This window comes from Pollicipes pollicipes, unplaced genomic scaffold, assembly GCF_011947565.3.
Source record: "Pollicipes pollicipes isolate AB1234 unplaced genomic scaffold, Ppol_2.1 Scaffold_4881;HRSCAF=5763_pilon_pilon_pilon, whole genome shotgun sequence".
Taxonomy (NCBI): domain Eukaryota; kingdom Metazoa; phylum Arthropoda; class Thecostraca; order Pollicipedomorpha; family Pollicipedidae; genus Pollicipes; species Pollicipes pollicipes.
Window position 1 is genome coordinate 46,488,795 of NW_023596576.1, and position 12,573 is coordinate 46,501,367.

Here is a 12,573-nt window from a genome sequence, read left to right on the forward strand (position 1 = left end):
AACTCAGCAAGGCCTCGCTAAAATGGCTAATGGAAATTGGCATGTGTACAAGTAGATACTGGAGCTCAGATTATACGATCCTCCGCTTTCCTTGCAAAAACCAAGGAGAAATCAGCACACCCCTCATTGTCATTCTGATGCCCGAGTCCCTCGGGGATAACGGCTACTTCTTCGACAAAGAAACGTCCTTATCTCCGATCTGTGACATGAGAGATGCGCTTCCGCGATCCTGCGAGCGCCATAGCCGGAGCTTTGACCCCTGGCTGACACCGCCACAGGCACACCTCACTTCATCACACTGCTATGCAGTGTCGATGACACTGATGAGGCGGCGGCGAGAGCCGGGGCTGACCGTGTCCATGATGATGAGCTTCACCAGCTCCTGGCCGTACATGGTCTCCCAGCAGAGCTTCCGCAGCCGCAGCCGGACCGAGCTGTTGAACAGCTTGGACGTCTCCCGCACCAGCGCGACGTCTGCGGCAAGCGGCCGGGGAGACGCCAGTTATCGCCACAGCACCGCTGCGGCAAGCGGCCGGGGAGACGCCAGTTATCGCGACAACACCGTCTGCAGCGGCCGGGGAGACGCCGGTTATCACCACAACACCGCTGCGGCAAACGGCCGGGGAGACGCCAGTTATCGCCACAGCACCGCTGCGGCAAGCGGCCGGGGAGAAGCCAGTTATCGCCACAGCACCGCTGCGGCAAGCGGCCGGGGAGACGCCAGTTATCGCCACAACGCCGCTGCGCACGGGAGCGGCGCAGCCCGAAGCTTGACGTCCGGCACATACCAGGCACATTACGATGCAACCCACACCAGCTCAGTGGATTTGTTGAAATGGCGGTAGCGGAAAGGTGCTTCAGGTATGTCCTTATGATGTGGTGCGTAACTACAGCCATCAGCAACTCCCGATGCAAATTGGACGTGTGTAGATGTGTGATGTGTTCGCATCTACCGTTCAAACGATGCTGTTGACAAAAAAAAATGAGGTGATGGGCAATACAACCATTTGCTCCTGCGCAAACCTAACATTACCGCCAATAAACTGCATGAAATGAATCAAAACATATCCAAGGCCAATCGTTAGTGCCATGTCGAACATAGCTATAGGTGCTGCAGAATGGGCCATGCCACCACAGCGCACATGTTACGCGTAATAGTGCGCAGTGGTAAGATTGCGTAAGGCAACCAGCAGAAATATACAATTCGTAATCTTGCATCCTTATTCCATGAACATATAGTATTAAACGCATTCATCCATCTGCAACAGATATCGCCATGTTTAGTTTTAATAAATCAAGACACACGTGTCCTATATTAGGAGCAAAGTTACTTTTCTGATTGGTGCTTTACAGGGTCTGTCATTTTAAGCTGGTGAGCTAGCTCAGACGGCGAGTAAAAAACACGCATCTCGTGAGGCTAGTACGAGAGGACATCTGGCCACTTATGACAAACAAGTCGCAAAAGAACACTTAAAGCGTACGCTATGGATCGCAACATTTGTAGAAGTGCTAAAGGTGTATTTTGTTTTGTGTAAGAACGCTGGTTCTCAACAATACACCCCCCTTTGATAGCTTTTGCTGCGGTTATTTGGAGGATAGAAATACTTCAATTCAAATTTGTGCGCGCACACTCCTAACCCATCGGAACAGTCTGACCAATGATCAGTCAGCTGAAGAGCCACACGCACAACCAGCAGCGTGCGCAGGATCCGTCATCCTGTGGGGACAGTTTTGCCGTCAACATTTATTGACATGCAAATAAGACAGTAGTAATATCCTTATTTCTCGGAGAAAAACCAGGAGAATGAAGATATGGATACGTTGATATTTCGGCAGCATGTTTTGATTGAAACAAATAGCAGAAGTTAATACGAAACTTTGAATTCACTTTTGTTATTCGCTTCGATAAAGATATGTTGCCGAAACACCAACGCATCTATATATCCAACCCCATGGCTTTTCTCTAAGGAATAAAGCGTTTCCTAATGTCTTATCTGTATGAATAATGTTCCTCGCAAATGCACTTAATAGCTTACGTAACTCATTCACATGCATATCAACGATACGAGCACAACAACGATAACGAGCAGTGTGTACATGGTGCACGTTCTGAATACTCCGTTGCACAGACTGGTCGGAGCAACCGCCATGACCACATCCCTATCTCATGCGGTTCCAAACAAACTACTGTCAAGATGCTGTCGCTCTGAGAGGTCACCGCCGGACAATGCCCCCAGGAGTTTGGTATGCGGACCAGTCGATGCAATTAATATTCAGCGCAGAGTGGCTGGAGGGGGGGGGGGGGGGAGGGGCGACTCGTGGCGAATTCGCCAGCCGCGTCCCTCCGTAGAACGTGTACGGCATGTTGGGTAGAATATGACGGTCGTCCGCCATTTTGGAAAGGGGCCTGCTGCGAGTCCCTTACGACAGACGGCGCTGGCAGACTCAGAGAAAAGTGCGCTTTCCTCTGTCGGGAATTTCGATGATTTAATAAGCCCGTGATTTTGCTGGCACACTGAAGGAAATAATCGGAATGATAGTTGGTAAAAATCTATCAAACAGAACATGTATTTTCCGTATTCTTTGAAAGCCGTTCAAATGAATGCCCTTATTGTTTTTTGCTTAGAAGTGCGTGGGTGTGTGATGCACCTTTGAAATTGAACGTCTCATTTTAAAGAAGACCACAGGAAAAGTAATTTTGTCATTTTATGTTTTGAAACCATGTCAATATGCCAGTGTGACCAACAAGACTTCCGGTACTTGGTAGAGATGCTCGTTTGTCAACAATGCACCCAACAGTCTTTGACCATTTGTGATATTTATCAAACCATAGATGACGTTGGCTATTGCGTCCTTCTCCATCTACAAAAGGGCGTCAAAAGCCACCTACCTTTCGGAGTATCGTCGCTATCCTCCGATTCCTCGGGGTATTCGGTCGACATTTGCGTTAAGTTGCTCCTGTTCGAGTTGCAGACGAAGTCGTAGCATTCCTCCATGTCGAAGATCACCACCGTGACCATGTCCTCGGATGTGCTGTTGTTAGGATCATAGCCAAAGGTGCTATCGTTGCTGAACGCCCGGGGGACATCCGTGACCTGAACCTCGGACCGATCACCAACGGTGTGTTGCCGAGGCTGGAGGGTCCCGTTTACTTCCGACGCAGGTGGCGGAGTCATCGGAAGAGGCTCAGACCGCGTTAGCACATTGTCAAAGCTCTCCGTGATTGGACGTCGGCGTGCGTCGGACTCCACGGTGCCGTTCGGAGGGGAAATGCTGCTGCTCCTGGTCACTCCCGCCTCTGCCGAGATTCGGGACGTTTCCGTGCCCGCTGAGTTTACCGTAGGACTGTCTGCAGTGTCATACGCTGGGAACGGCATGTTCGTTTCCGTCTGAGTTCGGTCCGGTCTGGTGAAGGTGATATTTACATTTGGCCGTTCAGGGATCGTTGCAGACTGTGTCTTGGCATCGCTTGATAGCTGAGTTTGGGTCGCGATAACGCTGCTGTCATCTGTTGTTTCGCTGGTGCCATCCTCCGGAAGTGTTGATTGACCAGTCTGGGTCGAAGTGGCATCGCTACCGCCCAACGTCTCGGCGCTGTCGTCGGTCATGGAGGACATTCCAGTGCCACCCGTCACTTCGAAAGTGGCGCCGTCTGTTCCGGTCGATCGCAAAGCCGGTGTCGATGAGACACCACTGCCATCTGTCGTTTGGGAAGTGGTGTCATCTGCTGTGACTTTCACTACCGCCATCTGTTGCATGGACCGACGCGCCGACGGCATCAGTGGACCAGCCCGCTAACGACTCGGTAGCTCCGAGGGCTCCCTCTGGGTCGGTGCCATCCAGCGCGTAATCCGAGACGGCCGTGGTGTCCGCGCCGGAGCTGGAAGTCTGCATGACGTCGTCGATGACGGCGGTGTCTGAGGAGGGCGCCTGCCGCCGCCGCCGCCTCCGGCCGGGGAACAGAGGCGGCCACTGCTCAGCCGCCGCCGCCTCGTCCAGCGACTCCACCTGGACGAAATCCGGCACGACTGCCGTCTGTGGCAGCACCATCTCCGGCGGAATAGTGGCCTCGGTGCCGGACGTCCCGTAGTCACTGTCCTCATCCAGCACTTCCCCCGACTGTGTGACCATCGCCGCGAGCTCCGCCTCCTCGCCACCACTCAGCGGCTGCTGGGTGTCCGGCGCAGTGTATTCTGTCACCTCACCGGGTGTGCTCGAGTCGTACTCGCCGCCGGCGCCGTCTGGCTGCGGCGTGCCGTCCGCGCCGGCTGGTTGGCCGCCCCGCCGCGAGGCGTCCCCCTCGGTGACCGTCGCGGACTGGTCTCGCTCGCGGCCGGCCGCCTCGGCGTCGGCGCCGCTCGGCAGTCCGTACGGTCCGTTGGTCGTCGGCTCAGCCGGCCCGGCGGGCTCCGACTGCGGTCGCGGCACCTCGGTGAGCGGGGCGGAGCGTGTCGGCGGCGGCGGTGGGGTCACCGGCTCGGGCGGGCGCGGCGCGTCGCCGCCATCGGCAACGGATGGCCTGGTGCCGCCCCTGAACGCCTCGTGCTCCGTGGAGAGCGGGGTGGAGACGGTAGCAAGAGGTTCGTCCTCGACGCCCAGGCCTCCGGTCGGGAAGTCTGTCGTCGGGTTGACGCCCAGAAAGTCATCATTCCGCCGCTCCGGCTCAGAGGAGCTGCAGTTGATGACTATGCTGTAGCAAGGATGCTGCGTGCTGTTGGTGAAGTCCGTCTCGTTGTACAGCATGAGCTCCTCAGGTGGGATTAAAAACGGTGACGGCGTGGTTGTGAAGTTGGGCTTTAAAACTGTGAGTTCTTTTGTCTGAAAAGCAATTGCAGATTTTCGTCAGGGTACGCAAGCAAGAGTGAGGGAGCTCGTCCTGGATTAGGCAGGGGGGGGGGGGGGGGAGTTGAGCTAAAAAGGTTTGGGTCATTTGTTCCAAGCACCACCATCTACCTAGTGGTAAATTTCCCCAAATATTTTGAGGGCGAGCCCTTCAAAGCCCAAAGCCCAAAGCCCTTGACGGCAGTTTCCCGCACCTACATGTGCGTGCGTCTTTTACAAATAGCACTGTCTTGGACACGTAAATAGTTTTAACGTGTCTAATGCGAATTGCTTTGCTTTTATGGTAACAATTACTTAAGTATCTGGAATTAGAGATGTTCCAATTCGAGCTGAGTCTATCAAACCAAGTATCAACTACCAAACAAAGTAACAATTACTTTAGTATCCGGAATGATATATTATTAAGTCCGGTCTGAGTCTATCAAACCCAGCCGCAGCACGCCTTGAGACCAGACGCCAGCAGCGTAGCCCAAAACACATTCCACTCTGTTAGTTCCAACTCACGATATCGTCGACGCGGCCGAAGAGGGCGAAGATGAGAGTGTACAGGTTCAACAGGTTCAGCGCCATGATGCGTGCGAGCTGGATGCGCAGCTGCTGACGCGGGTGGTAGCCCTCCAGCAGGCCCAGCTTGTCGAACAGCGTCGGAAACACGTTGGAGATGAGCGTCATAGTGAGCGTCAGCTCGTTCTGGCGGTACCACGAGGTGGCGTCCGGTTCGGTGGACCGCTTCACCAGCAGGATCACGGCATACGCCGAGCCCACCAGCAGCAGTAGCACGCTGAAGTTGGCCAGCACGCGCAGAGCGATCGTGCGCCAGCTGATCTCCTCCTTGGCGCGCTCCCGCTCCTCCAACAACGACTCGCGGAAACCCATGTTGATTGCTGCCACCTGTCGGTGAAAACGCAAACTAGACGTTAAGATAACGTGGTCCGATCGGCTTACGACAGGTGCGACGGTGACGTCATGGATCACCTACTGCCTTCCTCGGTAGTGCCTTTTACCGATCTTGGTATTAGGTAATCCAAGGCGATGATTGTGGAGATGATATAGTGCGCCGCATTTTACAATTCGTGAGACGCATAGAAAAACGTTCACGACTATGTGACTGAGTGTCATCATTAAAGAGATGGTGGGAAGACATCAACCAATTTATCGAGTATTTATTTCGAGTATACATTGTTAGACCATTTATCAACCTATCTATCGGGCTTTAACGTTGCACTGTGGGACTCCACCGCATGGGTACGGCTTGTGAGAATGAGGTCCGGCTTGCCTTGTTCAATGCTGTTTCGGCGTGTCCAATCATGAAATCCCAGCCGGTGAACAGCTTCCAAGTGAACGTGCAGTCGTCCTCTTTGGACGACATCTTGCTCATCCGCGAGTTCTCCGCCATCCTGACGCACACAGATGCAGGTTTATAAGGAATACATTACTAAAAACGTTTGTCTTCCTTTTAATCGAATAGCATGACATGCTGTTGGAGCCTACATTGAACCAAAGGCTGAGGTGCCTCACGTCCCTGCTTTGGATAGATGGAATTGCGCTCCACCACACTATCTTGATCATTGTGAGAGAACAGCACAAGTTTAGTCAAAATATTGTAACTTTTCATTCCGGTTTACTTTGCCCCACTGCAAATACATTGCATTTACGCTCTAGATTATAAGCTAATGCACCGCGAGCAATTATGATTATGCTATGCCATCACGCACACCAAGTGCATAACTCCCTCAGAGATGTCTTACTTTTTCAGTATGACGATAAAACTGAACGCATAAACCAGCATTCCAGCTAAAAAGTACGCAAAAGGGATGCGATAGCCGGCTGAGGTTTTGTCTTTGTTGTTGTAGTAGCCGTAGAACAGGGGAGAATACTTCAGAATTCCCTCAAAGTCCCACATAGTCTTCAGATCATAGGCGTGCTTCTTTTCCACCTCCAACAGCTCCTTTCTCTCTCCAGAGGTCATGACGGTCAGCGGCCAAAATCTGGAGACAAAGCCATTTATATCTCAATGCAGCACTGTCTTGATGGCAGGAAACAAATTAGCGGCCGCCCATGCCCTGGAAGAGTTCCCCCCGCAAATACAAGTTGGTCCATAGCGATTCATTTATCCGAAGGAATTTAACTTAAGTGTAGGAACTATACGGACTGCCCTTCCATCTACTGGAAGACGCAAATGCTTTTCAGGAGTTAATATGACAGCGTTAATACCACTTAAACAATCAATAAGCATGCTCAAGTGTCACTCCAAATGTAATATGTATTCCAAGCTAGTTTGTTAGAGAACGAGTAACCAATACAACACTAACCTTGTATCGCACTATCGAGATAACCAGTATTTTCATGTGTCGTCTGCTCCTCTTACTTAGTCATGCTCGTACTATAGCACCTACCCTAAAGATTTATTGCAACAGCGTATCGAAGCATAACATTTCCACAAAATGGCGAATGCGAGTGAACCAGAGAGCAGAGGCCTCGGACCATCCCACCTCTGGAATGATGACGAAACAGACAAGAAGAACACTGATGCCGATGTTCATGAGCAGGATCCATCGAAGGAAGGTGAAGTAGGAGGCCACGGCCGTGCCGAAGTGGGACTCGATCCGCTTGATCTGCTTCTGCCACGGCACGGCTGAGGTCATCCAGTTGGCGAACTCACGCTGGAACAGCTGCCAGTACTGGAAACAGACGGCACGTCCGCCTTTTAAAGCCAATGACCTAGTGTTGCTCCGTGCAGGCGGATGTGTTGGGCGGCGAAGGACAGTATAGCCCCGCGACTACACAGCATGGTTCGCTCTTAATAATCACTAAATAGTCAACTAGATGCACGAACAATCAACAGCCTTTAAACTAACAAATTCACCGAAACGAAGCAATGACTTGTTCTCTCTGGTGAAGCGCACAAAACGTGTACCACCTCAGTAGGCGCGATGGCGCCATCTTAACCTGCCGGACAGGGCCGCACTCACGCGCAGGAAGACGAGCGAGTAGCGCGCCATGATGTCTCGCGCCGAGCGGCTCTGCGCCAGCCGCTCAGCCAGCTCGCCCTCGTGCTTCGCCACGTAGATCTTGGCCTGAATCACCAGATTCAGTTTCCTGCGATAGCGGCGGCGGGGTTTAGCGGAGCTGGACCAGCCACAAGGGCTGGCAGAGGGCATTCAGAGGCTCAGATGAAGGCACTTCTGACACTCTGCATGTCAACTTTCTAATACCAGTTTACTTTCTCTGATTCAGGATCAACTGGATAATATGAATTGCCATCTTGCATTGGTTCTTGTGCTTCTGTATGCCCGCCAATGGAACTGGCAGTTTTCCTCTGTTTCCGTCTTAACGTGCTGACTGACATGTACTAAGACTGCCGCGCAAAATACAAGACTAAAAATAACCATGTAAGACTTGTTGAATTAGCTTAGATGATTTTTTTGCCGTAACCTATGTGGGATGTACAGTTATCCACATGGCGTCGCAAAATTGGCAAAGGTCGCGCATGACGCCACGATGAACGTCTAAAACAGCTTCGTTGGCATGTTCAGATCGTTTCATCATGAAAGGCTTAATCAGCGACACATAAAATCTGCAGTAATCTAAAATTGAAACGCTGACTGAGCGCAGTAAGAATACCTTTGCATTGGCCATGGCTGGTGCTTGATTTCGCCAATAACTTCCTTGTGCAGTCGGATGTTTTCAAATATCTGCTCTTCGTTGTCCGATTCGTCAACTTCCAACACCACACTGGAATGAAATGTTCACTTGCATGCCATGGCTGCAAACCCTCACGCCTGTGTCCCTGACAATGAAATGTTCACTTGCATGCCATGGCTGCAAAGTCTCACGCCTGTGTCACTGACAATGAAATGTTCACTTGCATGCCATGGCTGCAAACCCTCACGCCTGTGTCACTGACAATGAAATGTTCACTTGCATGCCATGGCTGCAAAGTCTCACGCCTGTGTCCCTGACACGACTCTGTAGTTTCATGGTATACAGCATTTTGACACACCACGGAATGACGGGTATAGTTTCCTATTCAGTGTGGGAAGGGAGTGTTGAGGCCCACACCCCCACCCAGAGCTTGGGCTCTAATTCTCAACGTTGAGAAGGAAGTGGGTCAAATCAACCCGGGGAGAAGCCTGTGTGTTGGTTATTTTGGGGTTAGGCTGTTCACTGTTGTAGAGAGCTTGTTCACTGCTCCCTCCCCCAACTTGGTTTGCGAGACTACGCCCCTGCACCAGGCATTACATCATAGCTCTCTGGCACTGTTCGGACAAAATATGGTGGGTGTTGGACACTCCTCGCACATGGCGTTAGGTAATGACACATTCCAGACATTAGGCTGCGGCTCTCTAATACGAACTCCACAAATACAACTCGGGTAAATTCTTACACAAACTTAGACAAACATAACCTATGTGGTGACATTCTTCCCCTGACGTGACTTGGTTTCATGATATTCCCATGGCCTACCCATTGTCCACATACAACCGCTCTCCAGACAGCAGAGCGTGTTCAACGACACTCGCTCCCCGACGCGGGGCCGCAGCGCCGGCTACGCTCCGCGACACGAGACCGCAGAGCCGGCGACACTCACTCCTCGACACGGACCGCAGCGCCGGTGACACCCACTTCCCGACACGGACCGCAGCCCCGACGACACTCCACTCCTCGACACGGACCACAGCGCCGGTGGCACTCCCCCCCCCCCCCCCCCCCCCCGACACGGACCGCAGCGCCGGTGACACTCTCTCCCCGCCACGGACCGCAGCGTCGGTGACACTTCCCGACGCGGACCGCAGCGCCGGCGGCACTCCCCGACACGGACCGCAGCATCGGCAACTCTCCCCGACACGGACCGCAGTGCCGGCGCCACTCACTCTCCGGACATGAGGCTGTGGTTGCGGGAGGAGCGGCTGCGGCCGCGGCGCAGGGAGCGGCGCGAGTCGCGGCTGCTGGCCTGGCGGTGCAGGCGGCGCGAGCCGCGCCGCGAGCCCTGGCGCTCCAGGATCTGCGACACGCTGGCCGAATAGTCGTCGTCGTCCTCGTCTTCAGCCGCTCCCACTGGCCGGTGACGCAGGGTTAGCAGCGGTCCGGGGAAGGTGGGCTGGGACGCTGACGCTCCCAGCCCAACTGGCCGGCACGAGGGTGCGATTGTAGCGTCTGGGAGCTGATGACGTTAAATAAGTCACAACGAATACACTCGGTGCAAGGCAATGGACAGTGTTTGAGGAGTGCGAAGGTGATTTAACGGTCCGACTATCATACAAGTTGCCCGGATGTTAATCATGGGAGAGGTTACAAGTCCTGGTAATCTGGACGCAGATTGTCCTGCACATGATCGCCAGTTCCACTAAAACGAAGCTTTCTAAGCACCCCGGACCTTAATAATCCACACCTGAATAGAGCTGCCCACTGCGATCCGTCGCCATGGAGCCCGCGAGCGCGCACCGCCCCTCACCACACTCCGCCGGAAGTGCGACGCTTCACGCCCGCGGACCGCCGCGGGCCTCAAATGGCCGCGCACTGAAGCCGAAGAGGTGCGTGTCGGTGGCAATCTCCGATCGGTCAGTCGGTCGGCAGAGCAAACAGTACCTGCGGCAGCCGCCGGTCGATACGGCCGAACGAGCCGCTCTCTAGGCCGGTGCACGGCCGACCTGGGCCCCCAGACGCCGAGGCCGCCCTAGGTCGGCGTTGGGGCGGACCTGCCTGAGGAGGCGCCCGACGCGTCACGGACGGGCAGGCAGAGCGGCGTGATGCCAAGCGGCGAGCAGTGAAGCGCTTGGGAGCGTATGAAGCGCGTCCTTGGGTCAGTCAGATTGTGACAGCTTTGTAGAGACGCAAGAGCGCAAAAGCGATAAAGACGCACAGAAGCTTGGCTGCCGGTTGCAATGGCTTTGTTGTTCTGAGTTTCGCCCAGTTTTGGATGAATGCCTCCAAATGCATTCATGGTGCAGAGATACGAAGAGAAATGAACCAAATATGCATTCAAAATGCTTACAAGAGGTGAATTATTGTGTATTTCCTGCAACGGTAAACGTGCAAGCTTAATCACGGTTTCATCCAAGCCCTCCAGGAAAACAAACGGCATCCCAACTGCATGCAGATGCGTGACGGCATAGCACATGATGCAAGGCAGCGATCATGGCAATCATCAAACAGTAAAACCAGGCTTCTTGAGGGTGCCCGGGAGGCTGGATAGTTACGGGTGCTGTTCCTCCGCTTCACGGGCAGTTCGGAGACGCCGGCATACTCTGGCTGCAGAGGGTGCGCCAGCTGGGGCTGCTGCTGCACGGGCTGCTGCCCCTGCGGCTGCGGCTGCGGCTGCGGCTGTGGCTGCGGCTGCTCCGCCGAGCCGGCGCTGTCCGGCGCGAAGCTCACCGACAGCCGGTCGAAGGAGGGCGTGGGAGAGTGGCTGTCTGCTGGGCCCTGGCGACAGTCCGGCAGCCAGTGGGGCGGAGACGCGCTGGTCACGTGGCAGCGCCGGGCACGAGGCGTGACCGCGTCTGGCGACGGTCGGGCTGGATTGTTGGGTCAAGATGTGTGGCGTGAGCTAACGCCGCCTCCTGTCTGGACTTGTGCTGGGATCCGAGATAGTCACTGGGTTCAGTGTTACAGGCTATGCCGTATAGGCTGGTGTCATTGGCTATGCCATGGATGGATTTATTGATGTTCATGATCATTTTTTAAAGCTACACGATGTAAATCCCATGAACAGCTTCATAATACGTGAGCGTAATACCTGTCAAGGTGATCGATTTAGTAAAACTCAACATATTTGACGCCGGACAAAAATGTGCATTTCGTTTGCAATTCATGGGCACTACGTTATCACATACTATACTATGGCAAACGTCCAGTCGGCTGATAACAGCTGAAATCAAAATAATGGTCTCATCGGGGTCTATGCCTGGTTTCCAGGCCTGACGTGTTTGCCATCGCACGTCTGCCCGCGTCCTGGTGCCGCGGTGCCCTCGGTCGGATGGTGCACGCCGAGATTTCCAAGCCTCATGGCTTATCTCATTCATGCATCCCGTTTATCAAGGCATGTCTTTCGCGTTTGTGGCTGAAACATCAATAGGTCTGCGCAGCCACACCGGGGCCGGGTTCATTATGAATGGCGGCGCCCCACGCCGGGTTCCTTCTTGTTCGGCTATGCAGTCTCCGCAATAACCGCATTCTTTGTATGTGCATACGGGCTACAACAGAACTACCACTAAACCTGGAATCAAATGCTGCGTGTCACACATGCTCTCTGCTCGTATGAAGATCTGTTAATTTAATATGCAGGTTGTTAAGGGTGCCCCGGCTAATGTTTGGCTTTTGGTGTTTCCCATTCCGCTGGTGAACCACCTGCCCACTTTTGGTCCTTCTAAAGCCTTCATCCCGCTTCTCAGGTTTTCCACTGGCCTCGCCTCCCTTACGAGCCAACCTCTTTGAATTATAACATTATTGTTTGGAAAAAAATGTGTCATGTCGCTGTATCCTGTCACAATTGAAACTACCATTTGCTGTAACTTGAACGGGCTTGGTTTGGAATAAATGAAAACACAGCAATGCACGCAGGTCGTGAAATATATTTACCGTCGTGCTCTTGTTCGCGTAAGTAGTTGAATTTAAAATGATATTTAAGTTCAAAGTTATCATGACAAGTTTCCGACCTTCGATACGCCAGATACTACTGGTTCAACGGCTCCGTAGAGCTCAAGAGCGATTACATTAACGGTACTCAATGCT

General features: G+C 53.3%; 1 protein-coding gene across 1 annotated transcript in view; it reads right to left on the bottom strand.

Moving 5' to 3' along the window:
- LOC119100477 (transmembrane channel-like protein 3) overlaps positions 1 to 10,268 on the bottom strand; it is an 18,473-nt gene extending 8,205 nt beyond the window's left edge. Inside the window, exons 1-13 of the mRNA XM_037223569.1 lie at positions 10,253 to 10,268; positions 9,797 to 9,900; positions 9,366 to 9,391; positions 8,467 to 8,577; positions 7,815 to 7,941; positions 7,284 to 7,523; positions 6,591 to 6,796; positions 6,119 to 6,239; positions 5,347 to 5,733; positions 4,513 to 4,818; positions 4,009 to 4,245; positions 2,891 to 3,794; positions 353 to 474 (exon numbers count right to left, since the gene is read on the bottom strand). Coding sequence (XP_037079464.1) covers positions 353 to 474; positions 2,891 to 3,794; positions 4,009 to 4,245; positions 4,513 to 4,818; positions 5,347 to 5,733; positions 6,119 to 6,239; positions 6,591 to 6,796; positions 7,284 to 7,523; positions 7,815 to 7,941; positions 8,467 to 8,577; positions 9,366 to 9,391; positions 9,797 to 9,900; positions 10,253 to 10,268 — 2,907 coding nt within the window. The remainder of the gene's footprint in view (positions 1 to 352; positions 475 to 2,890; positions 3,795 to 4,008; positions 4,246 to 4,512; positions 4,819 to 5,346; positions 5,734 to 6,118; positions 6,240 to 6,590; positions 6,797 to 7,283; positions 7,524 to 7,814; positions 7,942 to 8,466; positions 8,578 to 9,365; positions 9,392 to 9,796; positions 9,901 to 10,252) is intronic.
- Between the last annotated feature and the right edge of the window lie 2,305 nt (positions 10,269 to 12,573).